General features: G+C 46.0%; 1 protein-coding gene across 1 annotated transcript in view; it reads right to left on the bottom strand.

Annotated features, from left to right (window-relative positions):
• Positions 1–1,362: 1,362 nt before the first annotated feature.
• The window catches only part of PAPSS1 (3'-phosphoadenosine 5'-phosphosulfate synthase 1), a 151,217-nt gene continuing 126,902 nt past the window's right edge, over positions 1,363–25,677 (bottom strand). The window contains exons 10-12 of the mRNA XM_088479496.1: positions 23,175–23,443; positions 9,143–9,372; positions 1,363–3,205 (exon numbers count right to left, since the gene is read on the bottom strand). Coding sequence (XP_088335622.1) covers positions 3,067–3,205; positions 9,143–9,372; positions 23,175–23,443 — 638 coding nt within the window. The 3' untranslated portion in view covers positions 1,363–3,066. The remainder of the gene's footprint in view (positions 3,206–9,142; positions 9,373–23,174; positions 23,444–25,677) is intronic.

Raw genomic sequence — 25,677 nt, 5'->3', positions numbered from 1 at the left:
ATAGATTATTAGGTATTCATAGGCGTGAAAGGAAATAACCAGAATAAATGTTAGACAGTGGCCAGAGAAGGCGTGCAGTGGGTCAAGGGAGTACGGATAGAGATGAGGTTGGAGATGTAATGATTAAGGGTTTTATAAATGTGGGTGAGGTAGGGGGGTAGGGAGCCAGTGAAGGAGGTTACAGAGATGTAAGATGGCATATGGAAAGAGAAGAAAATGAGACAAGCAGAAGCCTTAAGGACAAATCGAAGTGGAGAGAGGCGACATTGAGGGAAAGGTGATACAGTAATTAATGCGGGAGATGATGAGTGCATAGATTATAGGTTTAGCATGTAAACAAAGGCGACTGGATGGACTGAACTGGGGTAGTGAAGGAAAAGAGTGTAATTGATGAAACAGAGGCAGTGGACATGGGAGACAGGAGAGAGAGAGGTGTTTACAATGGAGTGAGAGGTGAGTGTGGACCGACCCTGGAAGGTGGCAGAAGAATGAGTTTGGTCTTGGTCATTTTAAGTTTCATAAAGTGCTGAAACATTCAGTAAGAGATGGCAGAGAGGCAGTATGACACAGAAGAGAGGATGGAGGGAGAGTGGCCAGGAGAGGAGAGGTGATGTCTTCAGTGTGAGACAAAGTGTAATTTTAACCTCCATTGATGAACTGGAATGTGCAAAATACCATTTGATTTATAAAGTAAGTCATATTGGAAGCATTTCCAATCTTGTGACACCACAGACTGCAAGATGACAAAACAGGGCAAGAAAAATGTTCACAAGGTGGCATAGTGTTTCCACAGTGGTTTCTGAACAATGAGTAAATAACACAAATTTTGCATCCTGGTAATCTAGGTATTCGTTTCACAAGTCATGATGAAGCTGAAAATGTACCACTTTATCCACTTGTTTCAAATGACAGGAAAGTTTAACTTTCTACTATTTTACACATGTAAAACAATAGAGAATTTTTTTTTTTTTTTTTAAATTGCCATGTAATGTTTTACATTATGTCCCTGTACCTCATTTAGTAAAATACATATGTGGTGTGTGTTGTTTTTTTAACAAAACTTGTATGTGAAGACGTACAGTATAGATTGATATTTTACACAGAAAAAAAGCATCTAGATCAGTATACCAAAATACAAGGAGGGAGAGAACAGGAACTTCTTGGAAACTTCACAGAAAGCGAGAAAAAAATGTAAAAATGCTTAGTACAGAAGAGAAACATTGGTGTCCGTGTACAGTAGCTTAGGTCTGATTTATTTTCTTACATCAGGCGAGTGTTTTTGTTTCTTTAGTAAATACCACTTAAATGAACAAGAGGCATCACACTTAATTTAATAAAAGTTTAATAATTCTTTTACTTTGTGAGAGAGAACATAGACAATTTATTAACTTTTCATTTATTAACACAGGATAGAAACAGGCCATGAAGTTTAAATCAGTAAGATAAAATAGTTAGAACACAATTTTGTAAAACCAGAAATATAAAAATGAGTATTTAAAAAGAAATAAACAAATGTAATGATAAAGCAAAACTGCTATTTACGAGTGACAGACAATAGGACGATAGGCTCACAGCACAGGAATGAGGTAATTAACAAATGATGCTACTGCTAATCAGGACACAGTTCTGAAGAGTTTGTATCATCCAGTCTATAAAGCTGAAGGGTGATAAAAATGTTGTAATCGTATTGGCGACCTTTCATGTCACATCTAACATGCACGGCTCCCACCACAGTAATAGGCAGAATGGGGGCGCCTGAGGTGACCTGACAGATGCCGGGTACATTTACTAGTTTCTAAATATTCCGGTTGTCACATGAAGTGCCTTTTTGACCTAAAGCCACACTCAAATAAGGTAACTTGTGAGGATGTATCATATATATATATATATATATATATATATATATATATATATATATACATACATACACACACACACAATCATCACTGAAATTTAATAGTCCTGTAGCTGTTCATATTAAAAGTTGTACCAATTTCCGTTTCAATTGTTTTTTTTTTAAATTTGAGGAGAAACATGATCACTACCAAATTATCACTGTTCATTGTCAATTTCACTAGACCAAACAGAAAAGCTCCTATCGCTTCCATCCAATTTGCAGCAACAAACAATGAAACAGTTGCATTATATGCGCTGATAGCCTATATTGCTGAGAGCAAGGTAGCAGAGAACTATTACAATTCTGACGGAGATTTATTAAATCTTGGAGAGTGAAAATATGACAGAAGCTGATTGGTTGGTTGGTATTTTTCTAACACAGCATGTAAAAGAACAATAAGCTGATTGATTGGTACTTTATCCCTCTCCACTTTATCTCTCTCCAAGGTTTGATAAATCTCTCCCTCTGTTTGCTATTCTGTTAATCTTTTCTCTATATGGCAATAGATTAGGCTCCAACTTTTCTCATTCTATTTAGGCAAGACAATAAGAATGTTTAGGAGTGCTTTAAAAACAATTAAAAATGTTCTCTACCCTGACAGAAACAAATCACTAACCCCTATTTTATTTGGCAAAGAAGGCAAAACCTCTTTACGAATTTTCAACAATTTCTAATCTGAATAGAGTTTAAAAGTTTTTGTGATTATGCACAAGTATTTATGCCGTATACACAAGTATAAAATCTGCACAGAAAATGGATACATAGAACGTATACTTTTCTGTGCAGCATCATTGATAACTAATATGGAGCAATTCTATTAAAACTATGAATAACTTGCAGGAGGAATGATTAACATCTGTTTGTCACACTCATTTCTCTTTGTACAAATGACAGGTAAGCAGCATACATGCATTAAACTAGTCGCCAGCGACACAGAGGTATCTCAGATAAACATTAGTTGTAACAGAAAGCACACAGTATTAGTTTTCAGCATTAAAAATGAAGAAAGTGGACTTGATGTTAATTCTGTTACCTAAGAGCCAAACAGAAGAGAATAGAATTACAAATTCTGGTCTTCAAGACACATACAATCTGGCGGAAATCACAACACAAAACAGAAGAAAAAGCATTATTGTGGTCCATATAAGGAAGAAAGGTGCTAGAGCAATTTATGCCTTTTCTAAAGACTTGTAATATTCCTTCAGCACATCCCAAGCTTTTGGTGCCATGAAACCATCTGGAGGGTTTTGTCCCTCACGAGCCAGTTTACGCATTCGAGTTCCTGAAATGAATTCGTAGTCTTCAGCACTAGGGGAAAAAAAAAGATTAGTCAAAAACCCTATATAGCAATATAAGGGATGGGTATGAAAACCCGGCTGTCGGGATGCCGCTGGCCAGAATACCGACACCCATAGGAAGTCACAGTAAGTATTTTTCTAACCCTAACTCTAACCCACCCTCCCCGATGCCTAACCTCAACCTCCCCCCCTAGTACCTAACTCTAACCCACCCTCCCCGATGCCTAACCTCAACCTCCCCCCCTAGTACCTAAACCTAACCTACCCCTCCCCACACCCTAATCCTCACAACTCCCTACCATGGACTAACCCTAGCCCACCCCTAATGCCTAACCCTAATCCCGCTACCTAACCCTAACCTACCCCTAACACCCTGATACTTACACTCAGGATGCCGGCGGCCGGGATCCCGACCTGTCGGTATTTCGGTGCCGGTATTCAGACCAATCGGCATCCTGCATGCCTGGAGGCCGACTACATCTCCAATATAAATAAATATACTTAGATAGGTACAGAAAAAAAATGCAGAAACACACTCCACACACCAAAGACATACTAATCACAATAAACACCTGCGCACCAGCCTCTGCAACATTAATATAAAATATAATATCTGATTCAAACATGAGATCCTCAGTGCATAGAAAGATCCAACAGGGCGGCAAGGAACGGTCCTGCAGGGGTCCCACACATGGAGTGGCCCTCCAAACACAGTTACATTTCCAGGATGGGGGGCACTGTGGCATAATGTTAACTAGGGTTTCTGTGTGGCATAATGTAAACTGGAGTCACTGCAGTGTGTTTACCACATTTGTGCTGGGAGTAATTATTATATTTTTAATAACATCACTAGCATATCATATTGACATTTTTATTGTTAGGGGTCCAACATGTTAGTTGCCCTGGGGCCCCCAAAAACCTTGATCCTGTCCTGTAAAGCTCAAATTGTGAATACCTATCTACCATGACAAGGTGATCCCATTCGGATGTTCATACATGCTCTCTCTGTTGCATCAATCTACAGGGTATAGATGGTGTTTGTAGGACCAGCTGACCACCACTATAATATATTGGAAACTGCATCAATATACCAAACAGTTGGATTGCTGAAGGGCACCAACCACTACAAGCAAAGATGAAAAAATAACTAAATTACAATGCACTGAAATTTCCCATAAAAAATGTGTTGGAGAATTTTATCAATCCAATGTAGGATGCCATAGCCCTGATGAAATGTGCAGGGTTTCTCCTAGCATCACTGTTCTGTACATTCAGAGGGAGATTTATCAATCTTGTAGAGAGGAAAAGTATAGAAGTTGCTCGCAGCAACCTCTGTCATATTTCTAGCACAGCCTGTTAAATGGCAATTAGAAGCTGACTGGTTGGTATGGGCAACTTCTCCACTTTATCTCTCTCCAATATTTGATAGATCTCCCCATCCTGCTTGAGAAGCACTTCTGGAACATGTAACTCAAAATTCAGATACAGATGTGTCCATGTACATCTATCCTCTGTGCGCTACAAGTCACTTCACACCCAACATGTGAGTGCCGTGTGACTCTGTAGCGCTGAGCATCTTTTTGTTCGACTTTTTACCTATAAATGCGTCTTATTGGCACAGCGGTGCGAATAGAACGCAGAAGCAACTTCTGCTGATTAAAATGCCTATGTTCTGTGTGCGACGGCGAGTGTATCTGCATGCGAAATGCTACGTTACAATGTCAGCGGCTGTGACACTATAACTTAGCGTTTCACATGCAGATACACCCTCAGTCGCACACAGAACATAGACATGCCACATATATCAGTTTAATAAACAGAAGCTGCCTGTGCACTCTATTCACACTGCTGTGCGAATAAGACGCATTTGAAGGTAAAAAGTCGCACAAAAAAACGCTCAGAGCTACAGTCTCACACGGCACTCACACGTTAGATGTGAAGCGACGTTTGATGACTTTACATTTGAAGGTAAAAATGCATAAAAAGATGTTTGGCGTTAACGAATCACGCCACGGTATGGAGCGTCTAGAAGGGCTATTTAACGTGCAAGGAGGAAAGATGTATGTAGACACATATGTAGTGACTTTACTTTCAAAATCAAGGTGGACTACTACTGCTACAACTAAATCCAGAAAAGTCATTTTTATTTTGTCAATGTGCGAGATTTAATAAGACATTCATATCTGTTTAGATGCAGTCTATCAGCAGCTCAGACTATTGCATGATAGTAATGTGCTTTAAAGATGCAGTGTCTGCTTTTGTTTGAAACAAGAGGAGCCAACCACTACCAAAGATGATTGTTAGAGGTCCAAGCTATAAACAAGTTCCTAGAACAAGTCTAAGTACAAATTTCTCCTTGTACAGATCAATTAAACCTAGTTTAGCAACAGTAACCAATAAGGTTGAACAACCTTATATTGCGCTGCATTGTTAGTAGCCAATGTGCATGAATACTACGGCACACTACCACTAATATCATACTCAAGTACAGTTAATTTGAAATAAAGGCAAAATACAACAAACTCCTATTTCCCAGGGATAATGCCCGTTCTGGGGCTTCTACCCCTATAATCATATGCAACCACTGCTATTCTTGCTGTACAATACTGTAAATGTATGGCAAACTAGCTACTGTTATACTAGCACCCCGTTTCCACCATGCCCCTGGATTGTGCCTGCTCCTGGATCCCCAATACTGCTAGCAGCCCTCCTGAGCTACTCCAGGTTTGATCTTCCCATGCGAGCTGCTGACCCCCCTCAAACTGGGCCATACTGAACAACACAGCAATGTGACCCTCAAAAATGGACCTTGGGTTGGTATAATTTTGTTCTATTCTTTGTCGTCTTTTCTTAAGTTTAGATTAACCTTTCCATATATGTTACATTGCTGTCACCCTTATATTAATAATGCCATGTTTGTCTCTGTATTCAGCCTTTTATTTTTTCCCAGCTGGATGTTATACTTCTAGAAGTTTCACAAACTGCCAGATGTAAACTACGCATTGCGCCCAAGATGGCTGCCCCGGATGGTACTGCCATGGGCAGGATGAGCAACTTGTGGATCTATTCATGCAGTGCATATCACACCACACCACACGTTTCAGTGACCCATATTTGTTCCTTGCATGGTATCCCACACACTGTAACCTTTGTAGTGCACCCAAGATGGCTGCCTCACCTGGTACGCCCTTGGTGGGATGAAAAATACTTGAATCTGCTGTTTATTTAAGGTTTCTGCTCTTATATTTAGTACGCTGTAACTTCCCCATTTTGTGTTCTGTCTCCTAAGAGTTACCGATTCTAACCAGGGCAACCTATGTAACGCGCCCAAAATGTCTGACTCGCCTGGTTCCATTCGTCAGTGGGATAGGAAACCCATTAAAGTTATAACCCAAAGTGGCTCCACCAACCCTGTATTATGTCCATTACCCCCATTATGTGGACTGTTCTTGGTTTTTCTTCTTCTCTCTGTAATACTAAACCCCTGTGCTTTGTTTCTGATCTTGTAAAGCCACTGAGTCCTGACAGAGAAAAGCGCTATATAAATAAAATTATTATAATATTCTTTACTTACACTACACTGCTATTCTCGCGATACGTACTTGTTCTGCTTTTTCTTCTTCTTGGGACCATAAGCAATAGTACGGTTTCTTAGAGGTGTAATTGTTCATAACCAGAAAATCTTTTCAAAACACACATCACTTAACTAGACGATGTGCTCACGATGCGATATTGTGAGCCATTTCCCTTGAACTCTCCCAGCACACCAGGACACGATATGGTGCTAAAAAGTGTCCAATCTATCGTGCACAAAACCTATCTATTGCACAAAATTGAGTATGAAATTGGCAAATCTTGCCTGCAGTAGGCATCGGCATCCTCACGATTTGGACATATTTTACACGATTGTCGTTCCGATGCGTCGAAATCGGGCGAATCGTGTAAAATATCGTCTAGTGTGTAGGCACCTTTAGAGTTCATTATCAATTATATAATGATGCTATTGTTCGTCTAGAGCAGACTCAATAGAGAGCTGCAGGAAGGCCCCCTCCTCCCTTCATAGTTCTCACTGGCTGTCTGACTCCCACACAGCCTTTCTTCTCTCCCAGCCAATGCTGTCAGCACCTGGAACCTATTGCCCTCCCCCACTCATGACTCCCCCGCAATTGCCCCCCACATTTCCTTACCCAATTCGCAGGCACCCCCTGATGGGGAAGGGGGGTCGGAGTTGAGAGAGATGGGGGAGGGGGGCAGAGATGAAAAAAAAGGGGAAAAGAGATTAAAGAGAGGGGGGGAGAGGTCAGTGATGAAATATGGTGATAGTGACAGATGAGAGGAAGGTGGAGAGGGAAACTAGGATGAAAGAGAGGGGGGCAGAAGTAAAAAAGAGACCGACAAGGGGAAGAGGGACAGATATGAGAGACAGACAGGGGTGGGTTGTAAGGGGGACAGAGATGGGAAGGTGAGGGTAGACACCAGTTAGCGCTTGGAATTGGCACCCCCCACATTTTGGAAATAAGAAAATTGGGCAAATATAAAACAAAAACAAAATTATGAAAAATTAATTTTTTTTTTTGCATTAAATACAAATCAATCCAAACATGGTAATGGTAAATCTCGGTAATCCACTGTGGAGCCTGGCAGTTCCCACACATTAAAAGACACTACAGCACCTGTTCTACATGGACGCCGAAAAATTTCTGAAAGACGACTAGTTTGTAACTCAAACAATGGGAGTAATGTGAAATCCTGTCCAAACCTCAGTAATGGTGGTCTGACCACACAAACTGGAAATAGGCTCTCCCACATGAAAGGCTATGTTGCTGGATGATTGTGCAAAGCATTTTAGATTACAGAAAATAGGAGCCAGATCAGTTATGTTATGGAGAAGAATGAGGTAACAACATATCTATCGCCACACATTTCTGGAATTACTTCTGCAGACTCAATTATAATATACAAGAGAATCATGAGATATGATGACTGCATACTGTATTGTACATAAATACTGACAAAATGACTGGTAAAATCAAATGTAGGTCAAGGTAAAGGGACATCACAAATAGCACTAGGTGTGACCCCACTCATTCTGCAGGATGAGAAAAAGAAAATGGAATCGCCCGCTATGGCGTGTATGGTAAGACCTGCCATCCATCATGCAACACTGGCACTTTCATTTGTCTATGGAATTATATATATATATTTTTTTTAAACTTCCAGCGGCAATATATACAGATGTTAATACATTGGCAGAGTGAAGCAGTCGAATGAAGTCACGGTCTATATGGTCTACAATTTTCTGCTTTTGCAGCTGCGGGAAGACAGGGATTTGATTGCCAGAAACGGACCTCTACTATTAAGGTCAGATAGAAATAGGAGGGAAAAATTCTACCCTTTTAATTAGTGATCTTTTTCGATTCGTTTGACAATTTCAGCCTACTCTGACCCGGACCTGTAATGACTATACATATCGGGATATGTCCTCTTACAACTATGCTGCATACGCGGCAAACCATTCCATGCATGGCGCGTGCCCACGAGCGGATAGCGCACTGCGTTTGCACCCACGACCACATAGGATTGCATGGTGCGATTGCAGTGCGCTCCATAGCATACCGTAGTGTATGCTGCTGCCGGTAATCGCATAGCGCGACGTGTGCACACAAGTGTAGCGCGATCGGCAAGGATGTCAGAGGACAAATCTGTAGTTGACATCCTGGCGAGTACAAAGCCGGCCCTCACAAGCCCCTACTCTGTATATCACCATGAGTAGTGCTATTTCTTAAATACAGAGACATTATTTTAAATATCAGACTTTACACAACAGGCAAAGGAAGTGCAGTAGCAGAACCAACAAGACAGCATATTTACTAAAATCAGTGATTTGAGTTTCAGACCATTCTCATAACTATTGCAAATCTAGGGATAGGGAGAAATACAAACTTACTGCGCGGAATCAAAATAGTCCATGCATTTGTTCTTCTTGTTATATGCCGCCACACGGAATGGGACAATTTCCAGGGAGATCAGGCCGGGAGCCATGGTGAGCACTTTAGCTCCATGTGTAGGCTCATACAGATCCTTCCCTGTTGCTGGGTGTGGCATTCCTGCAGGATCTCTCCCAACAATGTAAAAATTAGCACCTGCCACCATCCGCGCTCTGCAGTGCCACTGAACCTGTACAGTGAAATAGACTGTGGTCAATGCATGTTTATTCAGATGCAGACTGTGACAAAACAAATACTAGAAAGATCCAGAGGAGACATTTACTTAAAGAATAAGAGACATAATGAAGGTGAATCTGTGTGTATGATATATATATATACAGTATATGTATGATCAACTGTGTGGAATACCTCAGACTTTACAGATTTTCTTTTGTATCATGCTTAAATAATATTAAATGATAAGAAAAATTAACAGTGTTCATCACAACATTGTCCATGGTCTCCCCTGTGTAGCATAGTAACTGTGGAATCAGTTACTCAGCGGTTATCCCAGTGTGCAACACTCCACGACCGGTAGCAGTAACACACACCATATTATATTAACCTGAACAGGCAAGTTGAGGAATGAGATCATCCTGTCCCCATCTGAAAGGGAGCTTAGGCTACAGTTGTCCCATGGGAACGCCTACCGTCTGGGGCCGGCCCCACTGACATCACAAGTGATGTCAGTGGGAGTGCTTTCGGCTCTGTTAAAGCACTCTAGGGCTTGCGGCAACGAGACCCTACCACAAGGGTCTCATCGCAAGTCCGATGGTCATGATGGTCTTGACCATCGCGACCATCTTCCTGGCCGCTCGCTATAGCTGTGGGTGGTCACCCATAGCTATGCGAGCGGCCAGGAGGCCGCTCTAAAAAAACAGAAGGCCGGCCCTGATTCAGAGCGAGCGCTCTGTCAGAGCGTCCGGCTCTGAATCAGGCCCTTATACCAAAGAGAGATTGTATTTAAGTGTATAACAAAAAAAATAAATGCACTTTTTTAGATATTCAAGGTCAAATGGTCACATCATGTGACCTTGAAATGTGAAAGTCAATATTTAAAACTATTTTTTAATGAAAACTCTGGTACCTTAGTTTCAAAACAAGACCAACATAATAGTTCTACCACAACTAAAAGCAAAGTTATGAATCGTTTTAGTTGACCTGGCAAGCACAAATTTTACACTTTTTGTCATGTTTGCTATTCTGTAGCATGAACACCGTGCATCACTGAGGGATAAAATTTTACATCTGAAAGTTACTTTATGCAGTCTACCATCCTACCAAATTTTACGAAAATCTGAGATGGTCTGGTTGAAAAGTTACTTTTTTTGTGATGATTTGTCATGAAATGACCCTTTGGCAACTGTCTTATGTGCTTGCAATGTAAGAGGAGGAAAAGTTTTGTTATACTTTAATCCATCTATACTAATATAATAAGAACGTTGTGTGTTTGATTCAAGTTGGCGCAAAAATGACTGAACCGAATTTTATGAAAAAATATGAGATATGGTAAGAACTTACCCTTGTTATCTCTATTTCTACGAAGTCCATAGGGTTCCACAGGATACCTTGGGGTATAGGTGTGACGTCAGTCGCAGGGCACCAAAGAGTTAAGCTTTCAGCCTCCCAGGATGCACTAGGTCCCCCTCCTATACCCCGCCCCCGGGCCAAGGCACCTCAGTTAGTTACCAAGCCATAGGCCGGAGGAGGAGAAGGAAGAGAGAGAACAAAGATCTGGACACATACAAGAATCACATTCTCACCAGAGGGAGACGGAAAACCGGTGACCAGAGCAAAGCCCATCTGCAGCACAGGTGCGACAGGGCGGGAGTCCTGTGGAACCCTATGGACTTCGTAGAAATAGAGATAACAAGGGTAAGTTCTTACCATATCTCATATTTTCTACTTCAGGGTCCATAGGGTATCCACAGGATACCTTGGGGATGTCCCAAAGCAGTATCCTTTAAGGGTGGGGACGCTCCTGTGCAGAAAGGAGAATCCGCCGCCCGAAGGAAGCATCCTGAGAGGCGAAGGTGTCAAACCTGTAATACCTCACGAAGGTATGGACAGAAGACCACGTAGCAACCTTGCAGATCTGAACTGCCGAGGCACCACGTCGAGCTGCCCACGAAGGACCCACAGACCTAGTGGAATGAGCCTTCAGAGGAGGGACCGGTAGGCCTTCATGAAGATAAGCTTCAGAAATAGCCATACGGATCCAGGCTGCCAAAGTTTGCTTTGAAGCAGGCCAACCCTTTTTACGGAAGCCATAGAGGACAAACAAAGCGTCCGACTTCCTAAACGAAGAAGTGCGGTCAACATAAGTCCTTAAGGCCCGCACAACATCCAAAGAGGCCTCACCCACGGAAAGACCCGGTGAGTTAAAGGCCGGAACAACTATTTCCTCGTTAACATGAAACTGGGAAACAACTTTGGGAAGAAACTCGGGCCGAGTGCGGAGCACTGCCCTGTTCCCATAAAAAACCAAGAAAGGGGGTCTACAAGAAAGAGCCCCTAACTCAGAAACACGTCTGGCCGAAGCAATGGCCAGAAGGAAAACAGTCTTAGCTGTTAGCCATTTAAGATCCACTGAGCCCAGTGGTTCAAACGGCGGTCCTTGGAGAGCCCTCAGGACCACAGCCAAATCCCAAGGCGCCACAGGTGGAACAAAGGGCGGCTGAATGCGGAGAACACCCTGCATAAAGGTGCGCACATCCGGGATTGTAGCAATCCTACGGTGAAACCATACAGATAGGGCCGAAACCTGTACCTTCAAAGAAGCAAGGCGAAGCCCATGATCTAGTCCCGCTTGCAGGAAGGCGAGAATCCGAGACAGACGAAACTCCCGCGGTGCATAACCTCTCGGTCGACACCACTGGAAGAACGTATGCCACACGCGATGGTATATCCTCGCGGAAGACGGTTTCCGAGCTCGTAACATGGTACGCACCACAGAGCTGGAAAACCCCCGGGACCTCAGCATGGCCGTCTCAACAGCCACGCCGTCAAAGACAGCCGAGTCAGGTCCGGGTGAAGGCAAGGACCCTGAGACAGAAGGTCCGGTCGTAGCGGCAACCGCAGAGGAATGTCCACGGACAGACCCTGAAGGTCTGAGAACCAGTGCCGTCTGGGCCACGCGGGAGCTATCAACAGGAGCGTCCCTCCTTCCTGTTTGAATTTCCGGATTACCCGTGGAAGAAGGGAGACCGGAGGGAACAGGTATGCGAACCGGAACGTCCACCGGACGGACAGAGCATCCACCAGAGACGCCCCTTCGTCTCTTGTGCGAGACCCGTACACCGGCAACTTGTTGTTGTGCCGGGACGCCATGAGGTCGATTTCTGGAAGACCCCACCTGTCCACCAGTAGTTGAAAAACGTCCGGGTGCAGGGACCATTCCCCCGGATGAACGTCCTGGCGACTTAGAAAGTCCGCCTCCCAATTTAGCACTCCCGGGATGAAAACCGCTGATATGGCCGGAAGATTGCGCTCCGCCCAAACCAGGATCCGAGAGACCTCTACGAGAGCCGCCCGACTGCGAGTTCCTCCTTGCCTGTTTATGTAGGCCACGGTGGTAGCGTTGTCCGACTGGACCTGCACCGGGCGACCCTGGAGAAACCGCTGTGCCTGCTGGAGAGCATTGAAGACCGCACGGAGTTCCAAGATATTTATTGGAAGCTCCGCTTCTGTCGGCGTCCACCTGCCCTGGAACAAGTGTGGACCCGAAACTGCTCCCCAGCCCCGAAGACTGGCGTCCGTTGTCAACAGGACCCAATTTGGAACCCAGAACGGACGTCCCTTGTTGAGGTGGGTCGTCTGTAACCACCACGCAAGGGACAGGCGAACCTCCTGGGTGAGCACAATCGTCTGGGACTTCAAAGACTGAGTCAGCCCGTTCCACTTGGACAGGATCAGGTGCTGCAGAGGTCTGGAGTGAAACTGGGCGTATTCCACCATGTCGAACACCGACACCATGGAGCCCAGTAACCTCATCGCCGAGTGTAAGGACACCCGGCGGTTGTGCAGGCAACTGCGCACCCTTGACTGTAAAGCAGAGATCTTGTCCTCCGTCACGAAGATCCTTTGCTGTCCCGAGTCCAATAAGGCTCCAAGATGCAGAATCCTCCGAGACGGGATTAGAGTGGACTTCTGCCAGTTGATTAGCCAGCCGTGCCGTTGCAGCAGTGCAATGGTCAGGTCCAAGTGGCGTAACAGGAGCTCTGGAGATCCTGCCACCAATAACAGGTCGTCCAAATACGGCAACATGCGGACTCCCTGCAGCCGCAGAGAAGCCGCCATGACCGCCATCACCTTGGTGAAAACACGTGGTGCTGTTGCCAGGCCAAAAGGTAACGCCCGAAACTGGAAGTGGTCGCTGCGGATTGCAAACCTGAGGAACTGTTGATGGCGCCAAAGAATAGGGACATGCAGGTAAGCGTCCTGTATGTCCAATGACACCAAGTAGTCCCCAGGTTCCAGCGCCAGAATGATGGACCGTAGGGTCTCCATCCGAAACTTCGGGACCCGCAAAGACTTGTTGAGTGCTTTGAGGTTGAGAATCGGACGATATGACCCATTGGGTTTCTGTACCAAAAATAGATTTGAATAGAAACCCTGGCCCCTCTGGGAGAATGGAACCGCCACTATAACTCCAGCCTGGAGCATAGTGTGCAATACCTTCCGCAGCTCCGTAGCCTTGTTCCGGTCTGATGGGAGACCCGTGGTGAAGAAGCGAGCCGGGGGTCTGTGCCGGAAGGAGAGGGCGTATCCGTGGGAAACCACCTCCAGAACCCAAGTGTCTGTCGTAGTGGTCGACCAACACTGGGCGAACTGTAGCAGGCGGCCTCCCACCCTGGGATCCCCCAAAGGGAGGCCTGGACCATCAGGCCGCAGGCTTGTCATCTGGCTTGGGGGCCGGACGTCTGGTACTCCATGCCTGCTTCCGGGGCTTGACCGATTTCTTAGGGCCAGCCTGTCGAGGAAACGACTGTGGTTTGGGCCTGCCCTGGGCCCTAGATGACCGAAAGGACGATGGTCCCGAACAAGAAGGAGCAGCGGCCGACGGGAGACAAGCAGATTTGGCGTGGCCACAATCTTATCCAGATCCGGACCGAAGAGAACTTCTCCGGTAAACGGCAACGCTTCCAGACCTTTCTTGGAATCTGCGTCCGCCTTCCAGGATCGCAGCCACAAGGTGCGACGAGCAGCTACCGCTGCTGAAGAAATTCTAGACACCAGAGTACTAATGTCTAGAGCCGCCTCGTTGATGTAGGTGGCCGAATCACGGAGATTGCCAATCAACTCCGCCTGATCGGCCGGACAGTCGGATTCAAAAGAAGCCTCTAGTGAATCCGCCCAGCGCTCCATCGCTCTGGCAACCCAGCAAATGGCCATAGCCGGCCGTGCTGCCCCCCCTGCAAGGGAATAAGCGGACTTCAGGCAGATTTCTACCTTGCGGTCCGTAGCATCCTTAAGGGAGGACATGGATGGCATCGGCAATGTGGCACTACGGACAAGACGGGTCATGTGAGAATCCACCTGTGGAGGGGATTCCCACTTAGCAAAATAATTATCCGCGAACGGATAAGCCACCGCCAGGCGTCTCTGCGGCTGGTATCTTTTGCCAGGTTGTTTCCACGCCTCCTCTAAATGGTCCACCAACTGACCCGAAAGAGGAAAGACTGTGGCATCGCCCTTCACATCTTTGAAAAAGGCATACTTAGATTTAGCCGCTGGGGGAACTTCGTCCTCAATCACCAAGGCTGTGCGGACCGCCCGAATAAGTCCAGGAATATATACTTTGGACTTAGCATCAGCGTCCTTAGTATGGAGAGGTTCCTGATCGTAAGGATCAAGAATCTCCCCATCATCAGACGTCCCTTCGTCATCCTCATAAGGAGCGGACAGAGACGCCACCGGCCTTTTATGAGGCCGCATCACAGACTCCCCTTGCAACACATCCGACAAGTGCTGTACAGAACTCGTCAGGGAGTTAACCCACGCTGGCTCCTGAGAACCCGGGAGCGGGGAAATAGGGAGACTGTGGGGTACCACCAATTGTCGTGGGAACCCCTGCATGGGTGACGACACCACAGACTGCTGGGACAAACCCATCGGAGTAAACGCGGGCTGCGGAGCTAACTGGCCCACTAAAGCTGTTAACGCCTGAGCGAAACAAGCCCAGGGCGGCTCCTGTACCGGTGCTGTAACCGTAATAGGCCACGCCATGGACAAACACTGCCGGCAAAGGCCCTCCGCGCTACCCTCCCCCTCCGCTAACGGTACTTTGCACGTGGTACACTGTAGCCGGAGGGGAAAATCACTTTCAGACATGATGGCACCACGTATGTGACCTCTCTCACCAATTAAGTATTAAATAGGCGAGAGACCACCCTGCAGCACCGCACCGCAAGGGCTTTAGCAGAAGAACAGGGACAGTAATAAAGCTGACAGTTTAGAGAAGAAAAGTTACAGGCAGCAGCGCTAGCACAGTCACATACAATGCAGAGAAATAACAATTCCTGCACTAACAGCGCTGATCACTCAACTACACAGACACAGGGCCTGGTAGGACACAGCGCTGCATACACAGACCTGACCACAACGGAGGAGAGGTATGCGGGGGGACCCAGACCACGATGCTTCCGTCCAGCGCTTCCAGCAGCGTTCACCATGCGTTCTGGAGAAGATGGCCGCCGAGGAGCAGAGAGGAGGCTGGCCTGGGGGAGGAGCGCTGCCACAGGACCAGTCGGCAGCATGCAGAGAGGGCTGTGTGCAGCGGGGGAGGCGCCGGCTGTGAGACAGGGAAGGCGCGCTCCCCTGGCATGCATTTAACCCCTGGGATGCCGCAGCGCTACCGCTCTGCTGCGGTCCGCTGTCCCAGGGGGTAGTGGAAGCGCAGGTTGGTCGCCTGGCTCCACGCTGCAGCCAGTCCCCAGGGAGCCCCCTGCCTGGGGACTTAGGACCATGTGATCAGCGGGGACCCACCGCGGGACCCCGCTGCTTACCTCTGTCCCCCTTGAATCCGGCCATGGTCCGGAGCATCTGGGGTCACCGCTAGCTGTGACCCCAGACGCCCACCAGCATCCCCGGATCAGTACCGGCGTTCTGGTACCGGCGGGGTGTAGGGAAGACAGCATGGACGTCAGGACTGACTGTCCATGCTGTTCATCCAGATGTGCAGCCACAGCTGCATGAAGAATAAGCTTCAGGGGCTCTTCTAGCCCCCACTCCAACAGGTGCACCCGACTCCGGCCGGGCACCAAACTAAACTGAGGTGCCTTGGCCCGGGGGCGGGGTATAGGAGGGGGACCTAGTGCATCCTGGGAGGCTGAAAGCTTAACTCTTTGGTGCCCTGCGACTGACGTCACACCTATACCCCAAGGTATCCTGTGGATACCCTATGGACCCTGAAGTAGAACCATCATTTTGCAGTGACATTAGTGTGAGTGGTGGGTGAAGAGACTGCTGCCACCAGTCTGTAGCGTTCCCGCTAGGCTGTTTCAGCGGGGCGCAGCGCCCTGCCCTATTTCACCCGGCATACATTCACAGTGACCGTGACGCTTGGGGACTGCATGACCCCAAGAGTGACAAAAAGGGGACGCGTCATAAAGACACGCCCCTTTTTCGGACCTAGAGTGAACACTACCAGTCTGCATAACACTGCTAGTCACGTGGGCAACTCCCGTGACAGGGCCCCTATGCAAAGCAATACAACTAGAACACACCAAATAAAAAAATAAAAAGTGTTGGCAGAAGCGATTTCATCGTGGGTGAAGCCGCGGGCAACAGCTAGTTTTTAATAAAGCTGCAGTGAAAAGCCAGGGAAATACAAAGCAGGGCCTTTTACATCAGTATATTGTGAAAAATTCAGTTTTGGGGACTAGTTGTCCTTTAATCATATTAATCAAACTGAATCCTGGATGCATTTATTTCAGCTGCTACCAGATTGGCTTAAGGCTCCCATACATCTGAGATGTATTTGGATAATTCCCTGTTTTGCAGATTGGGGGACAAAATTATGGTAAAACATACCTTTTGATAATACTTTTTCTTCGAGATCCATAGGGTCCACAGAAATTACCTTGGGATATATAGTTGGACAGCGTCAATTGCACCAAGCAGCAAAGTTTTGGAGCTCCCAGCATGCACTGGTCCTCCTCCCTATATACCCCGCCCCCAGCCACAGACATTCAGTTCATGACTAAGCCTTGCGGAAAGAGACGGAGAAGGAAACATTTCACAAAAAAACTCAACAAGTGAAGAGGGAATTTGTGATATAAAGCTTTAAGAACAGGTCCATCTGAGGCCATGTGCGTCAGGATGGGTGCCCTGTGGACCTCGAAGAAAAAGAATCAAAAAGGTATGTTATACCATAATTCTGTAATTCTTCTTTGGGTTCCATAGGGTCCACAGAAATTACCTTGGGACATCCTAAAGAAGTTCCCTTAGGGATGGGGACGCTCCTGAGAAGATATGAGAAACCACCACCCAAAGGAAGCATCCTGGGAGGCATACGTATCAAAAGCATAGCACTTTATTAGCGTACTCACAGAAGACCAGGTGGCTGCCTTGCAGAGCTGTTCAGCAGAGGTGCCCTGTCTTACCGCCCACGATGGTTCGACAGACAGAGTGGAATGGGCTGTCACCCTGTTAGGAACAGGGAGATTAGCCTGAGTATACACCTGGGAAATGGTCATACGGAGCCAGTGGGATAAAGTCTGTTTATTTGTTGGTCAACCTCTTTTGTGGAATCCATACAACACATATACTGTTTTCCTGATGGACTTGGTCCGAACCACACAGATCCTGAGGGCTCGAGCCACATGAAGGGTAGCTTCCCTTGTAGACAGGTCTGAAGACAAAGGCCAGGGCTATAATTGCCTCATTAATATGGAAACGGGAAACCAACTTTGGAAGGTAGCCCGCCTTGGTACGGAGGACAGCTCTATTCTGATGAAACATCAAATAGGGAGAGCGACATGACAAAGCTGCCAGGTCAGACACTCTGCAAGCTGAAGAGATAGCCAGGAGAAAAAGCGTCTTCGCCATCAGCCATCTCAAGTCCACCTTATCCAAGGGTTCAAAGGGATGTGTCTGCAGTGCTCTGAGAACCAGAGACAAATCCCATGGTGCTACCAGTGGGAGGAATGGAGGTTGCAGTCGCAGACCCCCTGCATGAATGTTCTAACATCCGGCAGAGGAGCAATCTTGCGCTGAAACCAAACAGTCAAAGCCAAAACTTGAAATCTCAAGGTAGCCAGACGAAGACCTAAGTCTAATCCAGCCTGGAGAAAACCAAGTATTCTGGCCACCTTGAATAACTTAGGGTCATATTTCCTGTTGCAACACCACAGAAAAAATAACTGCCAAATCCTGTGATAGATGAGAGCAGAAGCAGGTTTCCTCGCTCTTAGCATCGTCTGTATCACTGACGGAGAAAACCCCCTGGCCTTTAAAAGGGAAGACTCAAGAACCAAGCCGTCAAAACCAGCCGAGGCAAACCCTGGTAAAGACACGGGCCCTGCCGCAGAGGTCCTGCCACAGTGGCAGTGGAAACAGACTGTCCATTGATAGATGTTTTCAGATCCGAAAAACAATGCCTCCTGGGCCAGGCATGAGCCATTAGAGTCATCCTGCTGCCTTCCTGTTTGAATTTCCTGACAACCCTTGAGAGGAGGGAGATTGGAGGAAACAGGTACGCTAACCTGAAGTTCAATGTCACTGCCAGGGCGTCCACGAAGGCTGCTGAGGGGTCCCTTGTCCTGGACCCGTATCTGGGGACCTTGTGGTTGTGACGTGATGCCATAAGGTCTACGTCTGGTAACCACCACCTGTCCACCAGGATTTTAAACACCTCTGGATGAAAAGCCCATTCTCCAGCGTTAATGTCCTGGCAACTTAGGTAGTCCGCTTCCCAGCTGAGCACAACTGGGATAAAATTGCATAGATCGCAGGAAGATTATTTTCTGCCCACAGCAGAATCTCTGCCACCTCCTCCATGGCTGCCGGACTTCGTGTGCCTCCTTGATGGTTTATTTAGGCCACTGCCGTCGCAATGTTGGATTGAACCTGGACAGGCCTGCCCTGAAGAAGGTCCTGTGCCAGAAGAAGTGCCCTGGGCACTGCCCGAAGCTCCAATATATTTATTGGTAGATGGATTTCTTGGTCTGTCCACCTTCCCTGAAAAGTGTGCTGACCGATCACTGCTCCCCATCCTTTTAGACTTGCGTCTGTGGTGAGGAGTACCCATTCCAGGACCCATAACGGACGACCCTTGTCTAAGCGAATCGTCTCCAGCCACCAAGTCGAACCTCTGCTAAGACATAAATCATCTGATGCTGACCATCCCACTGGTCCAGGATCCACAGCTGTAGGGTCCTGGAGTGGAACTGGGCATAAGCCACCATGTCGAATATGGCAACCATGGAGCCCAGAATCTGCATAACAAAGTGGACTGACACTACTTGTTTGCACAATAGACTGCACCTCAGACTATAGTGCCACAATCTTGTCCTCCAGCAGAAAGATCATCTGTTGCAGAGAGTCCAGCCGTGCCCCCAGGTGCACCATTCGCTGAGTCGATGACAGGGAAGACTTCTTCCAGTTGATCACCCAGCCGTGCTCCTGTAAGCAAACAATAGTCATTCGTAAATTACATTGCAACATCTCCTGAGACTGGGCCAAAATCAGGTCGTCTAGATATGGCAGTCTCCTGACTCCTTGTCGCCTGAGATGAGCCGTCATGACTGCCATTATCTTTGTAAATACCCGAGGGGCTGTGGTCAGACCGAAGGGTAGAGCCTGAAATTGAAAATGTTGCTGATCCACTGCAAACCTGAGAAAGGACTGGTGGGATTCAGCAATCGGGACATGCAGATTATGCATCCTGAATGTCCAGCGAAACCAAAGAGTCTCCCGGCTCCATTGCCAGCATAATTGACCGTAGAGTCTCCATACGAAACTTCGGTACCCTGACAAATCTGTTGAAAGATTTTAGATTCAGCATAGGACAGTGTGACCCTTTAGTTTTTAGGATCAAAAATAAATTTGAGTAGTAACCCCTTCTCCATTGCGTCACAGGAACTGGGAATATGACTCCTGAGCTCATCGGGCCCCCACAGATTCCCGATAGGCCGAGATTCTGACTGGGTCCACAGGAAGATTTGTAACCACAAACCTGTGACGGGGATGCCTTCGGAATGTTATGGCATAACCGTGAGCGACCAGCTCTCGCACCCAGGCATCTGTAGTTGTCCGATGCCAATCCTGGGAGAACTGTAACAGTCGGCCTCCAACTCTGACATCCTCAAGGTGGAGGCCCACCCCATCAGACAATAGGCTTACCGTCTGACTTAGATGCCGGGTGCTTGGTTGACCAAGACTTCCTGGGTGGCCTTCTATGAGACTGACCCTGTCTGGCTGAGTTTCGTCCTCTTGTTTTGTGGACGAAAAGGACCGGGATGACAACTACCTTCTAGAAGTAGATGGTAACTCCGCAGACCTCGGTGTAGCCAACAAAGTCATGTCATCATATCCTGGTCCATACAGCACCTTGCCTGCGAAAGGCAAAGATTTGAGAGCCTTTTAAGACCCAGGATCTGCCTTCCAGTTCCTTAGCCAAAGTGTCCTCCGGGAGAGTTAGCCGTGACCCTAGACGCCATAATGCCTGCGTCAATACCCACTTCCCCTAGGTACACAGCCGCCTCCTGTATCTAGTCCAGAAGGAACTTCTGCTCTCTTGTTGGGTCGACTATAGTCTCCCTCAGAGACTTTGTCCAATCTTCCATAGCCTTTGGAGGTGGACATTTATACCAGACGCGGGAATCCGTACCCGGAAGTTGGAGTCTGGGGGGGGGAGGGGCGGCCGGGGGAGCACCTTATCTCCCCTAAGCTGCAATTTTGATGGCCGGGCATGCTGCACTACAAGGTAATAAGACGTTGACTAGTGCACTCTAGTACGTCTTACCACCCGTCCCCGGCAATAGACGATAAGGCCCGGCTGCCTTAGTGAGGAATCGCAAAGCGTCTTTCACCCACAGCGGCCTCTGGAGCATCTCAACACCAGATGCTAGGGACTGCTTAGCGCATGATTCCCCGAGAGGAATCCTCACCTGACATCTCCGTATACCCGACCGCAGTCCCGGACCTCAGCATCTTTAGGCTGCCAGCTAAGCCACGCCTGCCGAGAACATCAGGGCTTACAGCGATACTGGTTTCGGCATCTGCGGAGGTAGATGGAGCCGCAGTAGAGCGTCATTACTGGCGCTAATACCACTAAACTCTTGAAACCTCACAAACTTAAGGTAAAACATAAAAGAGAAAAGCCTAGGACTGCCTAGCAGTCCCGCTGTTATAACAGGTGCATCTTGCCGAACACAAAACAAAAAACTGAATGTCTGTGGCTGGGGTATATAGGGAGGAGGACCAGTGCATGCTGGGAGCTCCAAAGCTTTGCTGTTTGGTGCAGTGGACGCTGTCCAATAATATATATTCCAAGGTAATTCCTGTGGACTCTATGGAACCCGAAGAAGCAAGACAATGTACAGAGTACACCAATCACAGATTCGTGTACCCAAAAAGTGATCAGAATCGGTAAATCAGGTTGTCCAACATGTTGGATTTCACTGACAAATCGGGACTGTAGATTGCCAGTGTATGGTAACAAATCAGCCGATTTGCCGACCGTTACTAGAGGAGCCTTTCAAGATTGGCAGAATTATCTTTCCAGAAAAAGATCAGCAGATCACTGAAACAAATATCTGCAATGTATGGGCGCAGATTGGTGGATTTGGGAATTTGTAGATTGAGGGAAAAATAAAATCAAAGGATTTGTGAATTTGCACTTTGGATGTAATTACAGGGAGAAAAAGTGAAAAACAAAAAGGTATTCTATTAAATATAAATATACGCCAATTACCTTGGTGAAGTCAATACAGACAAAACAATTTTCCAGATTTTCAACTCATGCAAAAGATCATGAAATAAAACTATCACTGTATTGTATTAAACTTTTCTAATAATGCAGCAACAATGGACATTTAATAGATCACAAAAAATCTACTTTTAAAGGTTTACTTCCACAATCTGGAAAAAATACAGAGTGCTTGCTGCGTAGGATGGTTTGGTACAGCCGAGGTTAACAGAAAGCTAGTCTGTAAATGATTTGCTTTTATAGAAAAATGGTATAATGTCTTCTCTATGACCCAACGAAAATGATTAAAGAGAGGGATGGGTTTTATATTATTGTTATTATTTGGCAAAGAGGCAATACTGTTGAGCCATTGTCTGAAGTCATTGGAAAAACAGCAAGCATTGAGGGATTTTGTTTTTGATTATTTTCTCCCAACGCTGACGCAAGGAATCTAAGGATATACGAGTGCCTTTAGACTTAAGAGAAATGTTTGCCTTTCGTTTGCGAATGACTGTAGAACACACACATGCTCGCACACAAAACACAAAATTTAGAATAGACGAGATGTGCAAATTCTCATGAGACCCTATTTAAAGCAACTGTCTACCAGATGACTTTTGCAAACACTATTTTTGTAATTTACGTATTTAGTAAACTCTGAAAGATGGCATGTACAAAACAATAAATTCAAGCTGTCTAGAGGTGGAAAACTAATACCTGACCTTTCTTAACAAAACAAAAAACCACTACTATTATCACACTACATTTTAGATCTAACGTACTAGGGCCCATTTAGGAGACAATTAACATACTAGTATCCGTTTTAGATTGTGGGGGGAAACCCCGGCTTTTCTTATGGGAACAGCCATTGAACAACAAAAGTGTGTCAGCTTATGGCTTGTGTTAAAGGACATCTTTCTATCCAGTTTTCCATGTCCCATTATTTGACAGGATGGGAGGACAAAAATGTGACTCCTTAATAGCCATAGACGGGCACAGAACTATTGTGATGCTGAAAAGTACAAGGCGGCTGGAGTTCTATTTAACACATTTGAGGAATTATTTTTGCCTCAATTTACCTCAGTTGGACCAGCATACATCATAGGTGATGGAAAGATGGCTACCACTGTGGTCTCTGGGTCAAGAACACCTTCTTCAAGTACAGCAGAATGTTGTTTCATACGCCACATCAATGGGACATCATCATCCTTAGTCCAGCCCCCTAATGGGTGGAGTAAAAGCACAGGGCGTCGGTAGCCCCTTTCCAGCAGCTGCTTGTGGGTGTCCTGCATTAAAAGAGCATGTCCATTGTGAACGGGGTTACGTAGCTGAAAGGCAAAGACTGCATCTGTAAGGAAAATATATAAAGGTCACCAAATGTAATCACCACCACAGAACAGCCAAAACACTTGTTAGTGACATAAGCAGTAAATTCACATTTTTCTTAAGCAGGTGCCAAGTTACTGCCCATGGCAGTGCCAGAGCGTTGTTTGTAATATCTGCTGCTATATAGAAAATTATTTTCTTTCAACACTAGCTCCAGGAGTTCAAGGATGAACGCAATCGGTGGTCCGGTGTTTCCAAATTCAATCAAGACTGTCCGCATAGCATCAATACCCGTCACATAGATAATTGTATACAGAGAATTTAGGTCTAGTGTAGCTAGAAATGAGCCCTCATACATTAGCCCAGTCTCATGAATCTTATTTAGAAAGTCACCTGTATCTTTAAGGTAACTAGGAAAATTGCGCATAATTGTTTGCAAAAAGCGGTCAACAAATTGCGCTATAGGTTGTAATAACGATCCCATAAGTAATATGTGCCCATTAAGCTGCACCTGCCAGCACAAACAATTGAATATTGCCCTATCACTTAGGAGATCGAACGCGAGAAAATGACTGAATTCTCCCCATAAGTAATGGTTACTTTTAATGCAATAAATTAGTTTTAGATGGTTTGTTATTGCACATTCTTGTTAAAACAAAAAGCAGAATAAAATTGCTTTAACTGAGAAATATTGTACTGATGCAAAATCAAAAAGCACAGCCCCCACACCTGAAAACCCCATCCTCCTACTGACCAAGAAGGCATATGCTGTCCGTGTGAGAACGGTTTTGCTTCAGTGTGTAACCAAATAGAACATTTGTGTCCATTGAGTATCTGCTTGTCATTTATTTATGCATGTGTGAATATATCACTGCATGTTTAATGTTTTAGTCCAACTCTGCATCCATTGTGTGTAAATGACCACATGACAGCGTATAATAATATAACTGCTCCTACATTCCATGCATGGAACTAAATGCAGATAGATATTCGACCATATGCATCTCTGTGATAGGACCGTCCTATCACAGAGATGGTTTCATACTAGTCATTATCAGTACACACTTACATCAGCCCAGTCCTATCCTTTCCTACTGAAAACAGATATATTCAATGCTTATGAACAAAGTTAGTTCGCAATTTACATTGACATGTCCTATGTAAACTTAACCTATGTGAGAACACCCAAATACATAAACAATATAAGCTGGTAATGGCACTGCGATCTTTATAATATAAAACTTGACATGGCAGAATCAAACAAACAAGACACATAAAATTAATGAGTATTTAATTGATGCCGATCATAAAAAGAAGTAAAATATTACATGCAAATCAATGCTGATATAAAACACAACAGTATTTAAATATTTTTCAGTGTGCATAATAAAATCCTGGCTCTTGCCAAATAAATCTAAATGTATATATATCTTCACTGACAAATCTGGTATGCTGGCTGCAGAGGTGTTAAAGCAGTATATAGGTATGATGTTAATTAATAGCAGCGAACCAGTATTATAAAGGAGACTAATTACCAGTCAATTCCGGCAGCACAGGTTATTGTACAATTCACTGACCAGGGAATAGACAGCAGATACTGTGCTAATGCGGCTGCAGGAATGTTCAAAAGCAGATTGTCCAGTCCCATATTGCTGTTGTAAAGAACGGATCATTTGTTGCCAGCACAACCACGGAGATTCAGATGGACAGAAATAGGAGGTGAACCTCAGTACCTGACCAGTTTCACTCCTATATGGAAGCTTGGGATTGGTATGAAATACCGACTGAGGAGATGCCGGTTGTCAGTACACCAAAAGCAGCAACCCGATGGTTCGAATCCCGACAGGGGAACGGTGAGTACTCTTCCCCTGTCCTATTTACCCCCTAACCCTCCTTTTCTGTATCCTCATACTAGACCTTCTTACCCCGCACCCTAACCCTCCCGGTAAGTGCCTAAACCTAACCACCACCCCCTTTGTGCCTAACCCTAGCCCTCCCCCGGTGGTGCATGAACTTAACATCCCCCCCCCGTCTGGAGCCCGACCCTAATCTCCCCCACCTGCAACCTAACCCTAAGTCCCCCTTGGATCCCTAAACCTAACCCCCCCGCGGCTAATACTTACCATGCCCCGGTCTCCTTACGATCAGGATTCCGGCGTCGGCATCCCCAGTTATGTCAAGATTCCGGCGCCAGTGTTCTCTGGGTGAGCGGGATTCCGGCAGCCGGCATCCCGATCATAGGGTTATTAACTGCAT

The sequence above is a fragment of the Taudactylus pleione genome, unplaced genomic scaffold, assembly GCF_031769625.1.
Source record: "Taudactylus pleione unplaced genomic scaffold, aTauple2 ptg000236l, whole genome shotgun sequence".
Taxonomy (NCBI): Eukaryota; Metazoa; Chordata; class Amphibia; order Anura; family Myobatrachidae; genus Taudactylus; species Taudactylus pleione.
Note: the sequence above shows the minus strand (reverse complement) of the source record. Positions and strands in the feature narration are given on the sequence as shown.